Genomic DNA, 13,257 nt, shown 5'->3' with positions numbered 1-13,257 from the left:
GAAGACCTATAAAGAAGATCGATGATGCTTCTGTGAATTTTCAATCATACGTCTATTTTCTTTTCCTACGATCTACTATCTCCGGTCAACACCCACTCATGGTCACTATGCTGCAGGCGACAAACTGAAATCACTGCAGAGGCTAATTTGGGTAGCAATTAGGGTCAAAACTGGGTTATTACGAGACGCACAATATGGATGCGTACATCGTTATCTACTCCTACGCAGCAGAAATATTTTCCGTATACAAACAGCTGGCTTCAGCAGTGAATAGCAATTGGATCTATTCGAATTCAGGTCGACCAATTATCACAATTGAGATTGGGTGATAAAACATTCCTCCCCAGTATGATAATCTTCCCAGTAATTTCCGCATTTTCTCCTGTAAAATTCAGTAATCGTTGTAAATACCATGTACTCCTCACTTTATCCAGCTAATTTTCACTCTTTGGTGAATTAATAATTTACTAGAGGTGGGTAGATGAGAAATTACCTGCTCATATCTTTACAGAGTGGGAAAAATCTATTCTCACATTCATAATGCTTGTAGGTACCACTTTATTATCAAAAATGTTTCCATATACGTATCAATGCATGACATTTTCATCTCTTACCAAATGTTTAACCGTATTGGGCGAGATTTTGTGGAAGAACGTGATGACTAAATTAAATAATACTGGTATCTAACCGACCCGACTATGGCGCTATGTACTGAAACGCGTAGGTAGTAAATTTTCGCGACAAAAAAGTGGACGGTACAAAAAATTTTATTTAACTTATTCTTACCAAATAATTTATTTTCTTTCCTTTAGGTAAAATATGAAATCCAAGAACTAAATTGCCTTCCCGCAGGTAATAGGTTCTGCGGTATAGATCGTGAGCAACGCGAACAAGCGCCATACAGATTATATAGGTTGGATGATATGGTTGGAAGATTGGATTGTAGCCGAAAATATCTCTTGTTCGTACTTAATGCAGCTATTTTTCAATCTTTGGTGAATTAGCAACTTTTTGAGGTAGGTAAATGAGAAATAATTTGTGCTTCCCATAACAGCGGTGGCAAAAATCTATCGTCACTTTTAAAATCCTAGTTGCTCCTGTATTTCTGTGACTGTACATTCGAAAACTTTATCATACACTGAAACCACTTTTGTTTGGTATACCGTAGCGGAGGGTATATAGCCTCTATTCCTCGTGTTTTCGTCTTCGCTGTAAACTGGGGTCCGATATGTGAAGCGCTTGTGTATTATTTTCTGTCTGTCTCGTCCTTTTCTGAAACTCTATGTATCTTAACTACAAATTGATTTTGTCTGTTGGCTTTTTTGGAAAAGTCTTCCTCGACGGAGGCTGCCTCAAAAAATGAACAATATTCAATTCAGTTTCTAGTCCGTTTATAGATATTTTTTTTAAGAAAATAAGGTTTTCCTTCTTTCATAGTGTTGCTGGTTTTAACAATTAAAAATAGTATTATTCAAAGCTATTGCTCAATACATGATCGCATCAGGATTAACTGTGAGTAAATAATTTACATACATTTTACAAGTAAAAATAAATCGTAACGCTCGACACAAATTTTAGGTCCACTCACGTAAATGTTTAAGTTTTCCCGCCCAAATATAATGCAGTGCAAAATTCCATATTTATTTCATAACTCAATAGCGTGGCGAGTTCAAGTACGAAGGAACTTGTTTCTGATTTCATTAATACATACCGTTTCATTTAGCAAGAATGAGGAGTATCAAATGCATATTTCGCGTTCCCTGCTATTTTTTAATCAAATTCTTTTGGGATTTCTCTCTGAGAGGACGCTTTTTTACACTAACATGTTTTCTCCATTTCCGCCTCCAAACACCATTTTAGTGAAAAGTGTGTCACGTCTAAAATTATTCCCATGGAAATTGGAATTTGGAAAAATGAATTCGTGATACTCGTCAGGTCCTAGTTTTCAAAAAAATAACATTTGAATACGCTAGTTATTTCATTTAAAGGAAAAACCCGCATGTTAAGAAATTCTTGTGATAAAATCGCATGTGTCCTGAACCATAAGCTTTGTATGACAATTCAAGCTTACTGGTACACAAGATTTAAGAAAGATTCGATATTGACGCCGATACGAAAACGATGGATATCAATGATGTGAATGGGTATTCCGAAATTAATTTATTTAAAAATCATGTCTGCATGTGGAAATATTTCAGCAATTATCTTTTGAGAACATAATGATACTTGAGCGCGAACGAAGTCTGAGGTTTTTTCCGAGATAATTAGGAAAACTCCCCTTCTCAACAATGTTCGACCGACACATGACGATGCTCCTTTTTTTAAATGAATAATTGTTACCGACCAGTCCGCCAATATCCGTCCGTGGGGTTTATCACCGAAAATAACTCTGACTAGTTTCGTTTGTGTAAATTGGTACATCGCGTCGGCCCTGCATCATGCAGTAGTCCAGACTGTGGGGAGTGTGATGACTCAGTGGGTTGAGCGTGGACTGCTAACCGAAGGTTCCCGGGTTCGCGTCCAGGGTGCAGCTAAGAGACATCCCACACAAAAATCCTCGAAGTTCGTGGTGCCCCAGGGAAAGGAACTTATCCCCTTCCCAGAAGCCTGTTTGTCACAGCACAAATTATTGGCCAATCCATTGGGAATATAATTGGCATCCATCAATATCCAACCAAATCTCAATTCCACTATCTCTCTGATTCCCAACCAGTAATGGTGTTTAGGGAAAAGTCTTCATTCTGCCGCCCAATCTCCAGTCAGTAATCAGCTAAGTCGTGCCCTGGCGGCTATTATAGGCGGCTAACACTCTTGGAAACACATTCGGATGACATTGGATTATCTCAGAATTAGCAACCCAAGATAACAATAAGGATGATGTAGCCGGAGTTTTTGTGAATAATCGTGCCAATATTGGCTGTTGTCATGCAGGGTATATATTCCGTCAATCTGTTCGAATTTGTGATCCAATATTCTGCCAATTTATTGGCCAAAAAAATTGTGCCGAGTCGAACGGGCTTCAATATTTTATTTTTTTATTTATTGTCATACCAACGAAAACAGCACTATTTACCTAAGGCCTTTACACAAGGTTTTAATAACATTTAACAATTAAACAAAAGCGAACCTTCATGGAAGCAACCTACCCAGCGGGACTCGCGACCATTGGTTTGGCTGGCGAGGACTACACCCCGCCAGGCCGGCAATATGTTAATTCGAAGAAAGATCTGAGGTTTTCCCGGCGTATGATGATGTTGAATTTGTTTTGGGTTTCCCACCGGATGAGGCTCTCCATCTCTGGTAGAGAGCCTCACCCGGTGGGAAACCCGAAACAAATTCAACCTGTGAATTCGAGATTACGATTGGGGAGAGCTCTATCCTCACCCCAAATCAACATACGAGCTGAATCAATGGATTACCAGACCCGTAACGACATTGGCACGCCACTTAAACTGGTTCATTGCATAGATGTAGAGGTCTTCCTCGACGCACGAGCTCAATACACTCCGCATGGGAAAACGGCGTGAATCCATCCAGCTTTCGTCACGCATTGAAATTCTTATCGTTCTTCCCACTGCACCATCGTGTGTCTCCTTTACCGAGTTGACACCTCTCTTGCCCCGGAATTCCACAAGCCATCAGACCGCCTCCGCTCCTTGAAAAAGACCATTTCTCCCTCCATATATCCCTCCCCGCATACGTTTCTTCACGTGATGAGAGGTAACCTTACGCAGCAATTGGAGCCCCGGGGGTGATAATGAACGCTGATGACTCCATTGCAGGCTCATAATTGGAGACGAGGAGCGGGCGACCAGGGGACGACACTCACGCTCCGTGCAGCCGAAGAGACGATCTTGGAGCTTCGAGGGAAGGGGAGCGCTCCGGGAACCTGGACTTCGGCGGAGTGATCGGCGGAAAAGCAGGCCCTTGAGAACTACGCGAGGTTTGAGTAGAGGGAAGACCCATCTGAAGAAGCGTTCCTAGTCTCTATAGGGTACTCTTAACGAGACAGGATGGGTGCCAGACACATGTTTCCCTCTGCGAGCATCTACGCCATGCTGCTGCAGTTGATCCTGATAATTCTGTTTGCCCTGTACACGCGGTATGACTCGAGCGCGACCTCACCCCCGGGAGAGGACAAGGACGGTGTCAGCGATCAGGATCCCGAAGTGACCACAGTGCACCCGAGTAAGTACAAGCAAAGCATGTCAATGTTTTTATTTCGTTTTCAGCCTCCTGCTCCCGGTATACTTAAAGTAATCGAGAGCGAACGCCTCCAAATGCTCTAAGTTCGGGTTTTCTTTCCGGCAGTGGCGCAGTGCTCACGACTTGTCGTATAATATGCTCAGCAGTCCATATCATTTTGTCCGGTAAAGTCCACAAATTTCTGCAGAGAGAATTGACGTCATGGGAGATTAACTGGGTAATGATCTTGACCGAAAATCGGGAGATCCCGGTTCAAATCCCGGTCAAAGTGAATGATTTTTTCTCTCTGGAATTTTTGCAAAATTTATTGCGGGTGAATTAGTTAAGTTATTACCGTGGCTACTCCCGCTATATTTCAATAACTCCTGTTAGTCAATTATATCTATGATATGTGGCCAAATAAACACAAATAGTAGTATATTCAAACTTTGATGTCAACGTATTGTTTTCTTTAAATATTCCTCGCCCGATATTTGTTACTATCGAATGAACTGAGTGAAATAGACAAGTAATCAATATTATATTTAACTATGAAGAAGTTCTAAGAAGCCTGCTCGCAAGAAGTAAAAGATAATAAAATTCAATATTTTCAGGTGTTACCTAGAGGAAGATCATTATGAAGCATCAAAGGCACCTAAGTTTTAATCCACAAAGATTTATTCGGTCCTATCTGATAATGGCGCAGGTACTTGATGATGACGAAGTAGCGCCAGCACTAATGTAACTATCTTAAACTCTGTGGATTAAAACATTAATGCTTTTATCATAATTTCATACCGAAACTTTATCAATTCCACTGAAATATATTTTGTAAAACCTCAATAGGTTTCAGTCCTCATGTGTTACTTTCTATGGATTATAGGTTACATAACGTAAATTTACAAATCAGTGAAGATATACAATAAAATGTAGCATCCAATATATTTTACCCATATGAATATTCGAAAATCAGACGATATCCCGCTACAAATATAACTATCTCTGAACTAGCTGTTATTCTTGACAGCCATATCGCGGCATGATTTTTCTTAGATAAAGGAATCATAATTTTCACAGAGACATTTTATTTTTATTTTTTACCTTGGCGCATGATGCGTTTTTTTGCGAGGAAGCCTTCTTAGATAATGTATTACGGTAATGGAAAGTGTCGCGACTCAAGACAATGATTAATAATAATGGTCAAATTGATGTTTCAGTAAATATTTATTACCTAGGGCAAAATAATTCATAGCACATCTCGCTATAAAGAAGTCTTAAGATTTAGTGACTTGTTGAGGAAGGTTGCGAGACTAGGGAAGACTTTTGGTTATGTTATCTAATGGCAAGTCGAATTCCGCATATATCATGCCGTTTTGATGAATGACTCTTGCATCGAAAAGTGTGTGACTTAACGAAGAATTTGACCTGGTCTTCCCCAACAAAAATTCCGGCCAAGTATCCGTAAATGTACTATAAAAGCTTTTCATGAAATTTTTCATCCTTTTCAGAGCATAATGTGATAGATTGATACGTCAGTATCACAGTGGGTCATAAATGAACTGTTTAGCAGTTGTTTAAATAAATGATATTATTAGCCCAGAATCTTTTGGTGACAGCAAGATGGGAGTGAGAGCTTTTACACATGAGAACAGAAGTCTACTACATCAAGATTTAGAAAAATTTTTATCCCGAAATATCAATTTGGTACAGTTAATGCATTCCTTTTGGCAAAATTATTAATAAAGTTTCTTGATAAATCTTAAATATTCCATAAGTATTTCGCTGAAACCAGAAACATTCCGATTCCTGAATACCAGTTATTAATAATACAGCGCCAAAAATAGGGTATTTTTCTGAAACCTTAGCTTTTAAAAAATGTATTGATATCAAGATCATTTCAGTTTCCAGATATCGTGGTAAAACGAGGTGTGTAGTTAATCAAAATATAACAAAATATAATATTGTTTCACAAACAAAGTGAAATATAGTAATAAAGAAGAAATTCGTTCGTAATTTTTTTAATTCTCTTCTTATTCGTCATGATCCTCATATTTTACTGTTGCGATACCTATTAATGAAATAAATTTTAATGCCTTGTTTGGAGACATAATCTTCAAGAAAAAATTGACTTCTCTAGGCGTAGAAGTAGTAGGAACTCGCGTTGTAACAAAGCTAAGATGACAATGAATATTCTCTCTCTTCCTTGTCATGTTTACTCCCTCATTAGAGCAATTATCGAGTGAGGCAATTAGCGGAGAGTTCTGAATGCATCACCAGACTCTCTACAGAAGAAATTTGGGTGTTACTTATGCCTCAAGCTTCACCGGCTTAAACTCAAAATGTTTTGCTATCTCAGTGAATTTAGGATTGCATCCTTCATAAATACTTGTTACGAATTTACGAAAGAAAAGTGAATACGCTAACCATATCCCGAATGAAAAGATGAATTACTCGTTGTAAAACTGAGTTATTGTATAATTCATATTGTTAATTATAATATAATAACTCGGGTATAATGAAATAATAAATACTTAGTTCTATTCAAGGTCCTGATGGTGACGAGACTTTTTATGCTGTTTAATCAAATTGTGTGAAATGGAACGAAGTCTTATTATTATAAGTTTCTACCAGGTGAAGCCGGAAAATGTGGCAAATAAAGAGTTATTAGGTTGAAAAGATAGACCATATTTTCTTAAATAACTAAATTTCTTATAACTCATTTGTTATAAGTCAAAAATTGCATTGACGATCGTCTTAACAGTGAGATATATAATATATCGGTTATCTTCATCATATTGATCGTTGAAGATTTGGGCGTAATGCGTGGCGATAAGTGGCAGGCACAATTGGTGAGCGGAATATCCTTTGTCTCAATGAGCCAAGGAATATACACTGCAATCAAATATATCAAGAGGGTAAGAATTTCAAAATATACTTTGGGAACATTATTTTAATGACACTATACAAGAGGTGGTAACCAATTCACTACGGTGTTCCGCGTATTGCAACCAAATTTCATGACTTCATAGTGTTCAAGTACTCGCATTTTCTCCATATATTTAAATGAAAAACGTCAATGAATTTATTTTTTGTAATGCACCTTACATTAGAGCGTATTATTTTAATCATATAAAAATCAATAGATATTTGTTTTTCTGATCCCTGACCCCTTATATACATGATTATATATTTGTTGATTGATCCACCATATCGCAATTGATTACCATCATTATCAATATTTTTAGGTGAAAATTACCATGTTAATTTTATTAATGCTGATTTTGAGATTAATATTAAAAATTTCATAATCAAAATAATACAAATCACATTGAAAATACTTCAATTTCTGTATTACTTTTTCCGCACAATGATACAAATTTTAAACCAGTATTTTGAATGTACGGACCTTAAAAAAGCTAAAGAGAAGAGGTGTGCAGTGGAATTGAAAAAAAATTGACATTAGTGGAGTAAAAAACCCCAAACTTTGGATCTCGCAAAATCTAATACGCCTATAGATGATACATGAGATAAAAAGTGAATGTCCCGTGGCTGTATCTTCATTATTATGGACTATGTGTTGATGAGAGTGTGGATCAGTTAGTCGGTCAGTACACCTTGATTTATACACGGTGTTTCAGGAGGAATTTGCAGTACTTCAAGATAGTAAAGGAGATAATTTTAAGTATTTTTGCATTAATCTTTGAACTTCATTAAACGAGAGCTCTAAGCGAGTATCAGCAACAAGATCACGCATCCCAACCATATTGAGATTGATTTTTTCCCACAACTATAATCGCACATTTTCGCCCGATTTTTATTTCATGTCCTTAAAAATCCAGGGTATTTAAATAAATGTCGAAAATGCTGATTACCTAAGAAAAAACATTTAAATGGTAACTACAAAGTCAATCCAAAAACTTTTTGCGTAATTAAGGAATTGCGATAACACTTTTATGGACAAAAGTTGTCTCCCGAACCACGCTCCTGAAGTATTGCAAATTCCTCCTGAAACCGTCGGAATAAGAGAGATATTTGCGAGCAACATGAGTGAAGTATCCTCAGTGAGAGAGTAGCTGTTTCAAAACTTAACAAGTTATTCTTCGGCTCGGTCGATAAAATCGATTTCCGAGGGGTCTGGATCGCCCATGTTTTCGTCTCTCGCGGCTTCAACCCTTCCCGCAAATTTTCAGACAAAGAGCAGCCTTCTTTGGAGGCTGCCCACTCCCTCATCTCGTGACGGGGTGATTGTCTGGACCAAGTCCAGGCGAAGCCGTGGGAAAACAAACAGCCGGCCACCGAAATTCAAGACCTAAAAGCCACGGTCCTATCTATCTTCGCCCAGCCCTTTCTCCTCTGCCCTAATCTGCAAAGCCTTTCACGGGAGCCAAGCCCCTCTTCAACCCTTTAATACCTTCCACTCCTCCCCTTCCCCACAACGTAAAGCGTCCATCCCGATCGGATCATGAAGTCGAGAAAACAATGCCCCACAAAAACCTCCTCCCGGAACACGAAAAATAATTAAAAGTTAACGAGGTTCTCCTTTGCTTATCTTTTTAATGGGTCCCGAAAATTCAACGCTGGTTAGAGCAAGCCGAAAATATCTCGCACGTTCAAGTTAAATTGTTAGTTAGCTTTCCGCTTTTTACTTGGCGAGGTGGCTGCATCTTCTTGCCTTCTTCTTGTGAAACAGTAAATACCAACCATGTTGACTTTTCGGTATTTATATTTTATAGCAGTGTTTCTTGTTTATTATCTACCGATTCGATCGATGGATTTTTCTTCCTCATAGGAAAATCCACTAGGATTGGTAGAATATTAATAGCTCACGCTTGGTTTCGCTAATTAGTAGGGCCCCTTTCGCTTCTATAGCATTGGGGTGTTTTTCCCTCGTCCCGTCCCTTCCGCTCCTATCCCTTCCCAGAGGCGTCGGCGGGCTCCCATCGCGGCGGCGCCTCTATCCTTTTTCCTTCCTCTCCAGCCCCTCCCCGGGCGATCGGGCGTATAAGCCACTGGCTTGGTTCCCGGCCCCGGTGTGTTGTATCCTTCGAAGGGTCCGCCTTGGACCCTCAAACTCTTTGTTTTTTGTTTATTCTATTTCTGGAATTAACTATCGTATTTTATTTTTTTGAACGAAAGATTAAAATTTTACCTTGCCATATTGATTTTCACGGTCCATGCAAATGTTTTCTTGTTTATCAGAGGTAATAATTTTACATTTTACAATAACTGAGCTAAAATTTTTAATCCGTGATAAATACAAGTATTGAGAATACCACTCTAAATACCCTGAACATGTTAAGAGGATAGCATTTTAAACGAGTAATTCGTCAAGAAAAATGAGTGGATGAGCAGCAGAGATGCGTCTTCTCAAAAGTATTGATTTTTCCCCAGGATTGTGGTTATTGTCGGCACAATGAGGGGCTTCTTGATAAAACTGAGAAGTATGAAAAGAAAGCAAAATAGGAATATTTAAAACGAAAGTTACAAATATATTAAATGAATTACGAGTTCTTGTGTGGAAATAAATGTATTTTGCACTCAAATATTTTTTAATGAATGAAAGAATAGAAAAATTCAGAGTTATTGGATTAAAAATGTTCCTGCCAAAAGTCGAATAACCTAGAGACTGGCTTAATGATTTCCGCTTTATTTGATTATATTTGCAAAATTTTTTGCTGATCACTACTCATTAAATATACCATTTTGCGCGGATAGAGAAAAATATTCTTGGGTATTTTCATATTATCCATTTAAAGCAGGGATGTTTAAAAAATAATTAAATTTTTATTATTTTTAAATTAAACTATTAAATAAAATAATATTAAATAATTAAATATCAAATTTTTCTATTCTTTTTTGAAAAATAGCTAAAAGATATTCTCACTCTGATAAAGAGTGATTGTTAGGTCATTAAATTATTTATTAAAAACAAGTAGGTCTAAATGCTATTAAATTCATATTATCATACGAATAATCTGGAGGCTAAATGTTAAGGTCCCTGTGCAGAAAAAATAATACCTACTCTTGTTTCATTCCAGTTCCGAAGACCCAAATTTCGGCAATATATAAAACAGGGACTGACAGAAATGTCATATATGTGGCTATTCCCATAACTGTGGCTATTAAATATGTATTCACTGACTGTCTGATGGAAATTTTGCATTGTATAACCCAGTGCCTTAGTTATGTATTTCTGAAAATATGCCGTGACAAATCAAGTATTTACATACACGGGATCCCTTTGCAGGAAAAGGTTCCTGACCCCTTGATTTAATGCATTGATGGATTTTTATTATTGGCGTAATTTCTCTTGATTTTTCTGACATTATACAATGAAAATTCAGCACTTTATTTTCTCATTTTTATGCACATATGTTCATACCTCTGGGTCGCCAAGTAGGTAAAATTGTAAATATTTGTATAGGTGATAGATTTTTTATCCGATTTCGCCATCTTATTAAGGAGAAACAAAATAAGACAGCAGGAATTAATTATGGCAGGAAAAACTGTTTGACAAAGTATGCATGGGCAGTGGAAATAAAAGGATGATGTATCAAATACTTTATCAATATATGCACACCACTATCGCAGTTAATCTAGAGTTTTATCCTTTGAAAAATAAAACAATTACCCTCTACTTGAATCTCTCACCCTTTCAGTATCGAGTTGGCATGGCTTCCAAAATTAACTACGACCGTCGCATAAAATATTTCATTTGTCATTCAGATTTCGTGGAAAGAAGGGAATCAGATGGCGTGGTCAATAAATAAGTCACATAATAAATAAGTATAAGTAAATAAGTCATAAGAATTGGTCAAGAAAATAAATAAGTGTGAAGGAGTGAAGGCATGTGAGGTTTCAATGATTGTAACTGATAACGGCGACAAGAAATATTTCAATTAATGTAACCTCTACCCTTACCATAAGAGACCCCAAACTGAAAGATATCAAGCTTTTAATGTGAGGGTGGGGCTGTCAACATGCCCCCCCCCCCCCCCAAATCATGTTTTATTATTCAAATTGTATCCCATGCAACATTTCAAAAATCTCAATCATAAAAGAATTGAATACTTTTAGCGCAAATATCTAACAAAACTTTACATTAGTAAACTAGCATTGGTAGCAGAGCATTGAACGGCACAAAACATTCATTTCATAGCATGCATGCGTTGAAAAGGGCAGTAGTCAATGTTATTCGCCTAAATCGCATTAATTTCGTTAATAATCGATTAATTTCATTTTTATGGCTCATTATTCGTCTCAAGAATTCCTCCACCCCGATGTATCTTATCCATTTTCTATGATTTCTAGTACTCGCAAAATGGAAGCCATGAAATCAAACGAATCCTAACCATTTTCAGGGTCTACTATGTTTTCATCCACAGTGAAGTTGTGCTCAGTTGACGTCCCCGTCAACATTTTTCCGATGGGGTGCGCTCTGCGGTTGTCTCTTGTCCTTGAGACGAAACCGCAGTCGAGGTGTCACTTCCCGTGCACGCTAATTCCAACGTCAGATCGGAGGCAATTTAAACGCGGGTGGCGCTACCTGTTTGGAGGCAAGTTCAAGGGCGATCTCCTTGGCGTGTCCAGCACGTTGGCTCAAAGTTTGCCATCGTCGGATAAGTGTGATTTCCGAACGACAATATTTGGCACTTCTTGTGGATTCCTCACTCGATGCGAGTAGCTAATGATGTCTCGTACGTTAACCAGCGACGTGGGCCAGATACGAGTAGATTCAGTCAGTATTCGAGTTACGGAACTATTTGATAGAGGGCTCGTTCTCCAAGTTTTTATTATTGCCTATTATGATTGGATTTAAAATATTAACCGTATTTTTCCGCTTTACGATCCGTTACTCTATTCTCGAGTTATTCGCTGCGAAAAATCGAAGGCCTTGAACCTTTCGAGGATGAGTCGATGACGTCATCCAGACGAGCGCTGCACCACTTTTCCTCCACTCCTCGAAATAGCACATTGTCATAGCATCGTTTCTTGTAGTTCGCGCGGCGTCTAATTCATGCCAATCTTTTTCTATGAACTCCCCGAAGTTGTGAAGCTAGTTCTTTTATACTCTTAATTTATATTAATTGTTATTTTTTCTATAAACCAGAATAGTAAATTGTGATTGTAATATAAGTGATACCTAATTTTATGGTAATGTCCTTCAATTTCTTGTTAACAAATTATCATTTTACCACTGCTGAAAGATCGTGCAGTGGGAAAAATAGAAGAGATTAATGAGATTATCTATTTTAACATGACAGTTAATTTAGTACCGCTCCAATTACGTCGACATTAGTCGACTAGTAAATATAGTCATGTGATTAGAAAAAATGTACTGTAGAAGCTTTATATCTATTAAATCATGGGTTTCTTTTTCGAACATGATTTATCATTAAGTAATAATCACCAACGGTGACAATATCCGAAAATTATGTTCAAATGCATCATTCTATCCATAATATTGTTAATTAACTTCAGGATAATATATGCTTCTATTTAAAATTTAATGCACACGGTAATTTTTTTAAATTTTATGCCCAACTATAGACTAAATGACCTCTTATTCCCTTTTTGACTTCAATGAATCAGGTAATGCCCGCATATAAATTTGAAAGCAGTTTTTAATCAGGCAACAATTCGTATTTAAAAAAAAACAGTATACAGTTGATGATATCAGACAAGAATCCGTTGCGAAATACCATTACAATGCATTTAGTTACCATCAGTTACATTGGTTAATTCCATAGAACTATTTGCCTTCAGTTCATTTGAATTTTTAGAGTCATTAATTCGCGTAATTCTGCTCGTTTTTCAACGCTATTATTCACTAGGTTCCATTAATTTTATGTTGATATTAAAATTGACTTTTATAATATTATTGATACATATTCGCGCTGAGCACTAGGCACTGTTTCTTGTTGCCTTTTTAAATTAAATATTATCTTTATGCATATTTTATTCTAAAAAGTTTTCTCGTGTATCAGGACGAAACCAAATACACCTGGCATATATTTACAAAATATATCCACTGCTCTTTTCTTCTCTGTCTGTCTTATATTTAAGCATACA

At 37.2% G+C, this 13,257-nt stretch overlaps 1 protein-coding gene across 2 annotated transcripts in view; it reads left to right on the top strand.

The window, feature by feature from the left end:
• The window catches only part of LOC124154080 (ammonium transporter Rh type A), a 168,042-nt gene that overhangs the window by 40,710 nt on the left and 114,075 nt on the right, over nucleotides 1-13,257 (top strand). For both annotated transcript variants that reach the window (XM_046527586.1, XM_046527585.1), the window contains exon 2: nucleotides 3,783-4,188. In XM_046527586.1, the coding sequence (XP_046383542.1) occupies nucleotides 4,014-4,188 (175 nt within the window). In that variant the 5' untranslated portion in view covers nucleotides 3,783-4,013. The remainder of the gene's footprint in view (nucleotides 1-3,782; nucleotides 4,189-13,257) is intronic.

The sequence above is a fragment of the Ischnura elegans genome, chromosome 2 (genome assembly GCF_921293095.1).
Source record: "Ischnura elegans chromosome 2, ioIscEleg1.1, whole genome shotgun sequence".
NCBI classification, from domain to species: domain Eukaryota; kingdom Metazoa; phylum Arthropoda; class Insecta; order Odonata; family Coenagrionidae; genus Ischnura; species Ischnura elegans.
The sequence above is the reverse complement of the archived record's forward strand: the minus strand, read 5'-3'. Positions and strand labels throughout refer to the sequence as shown.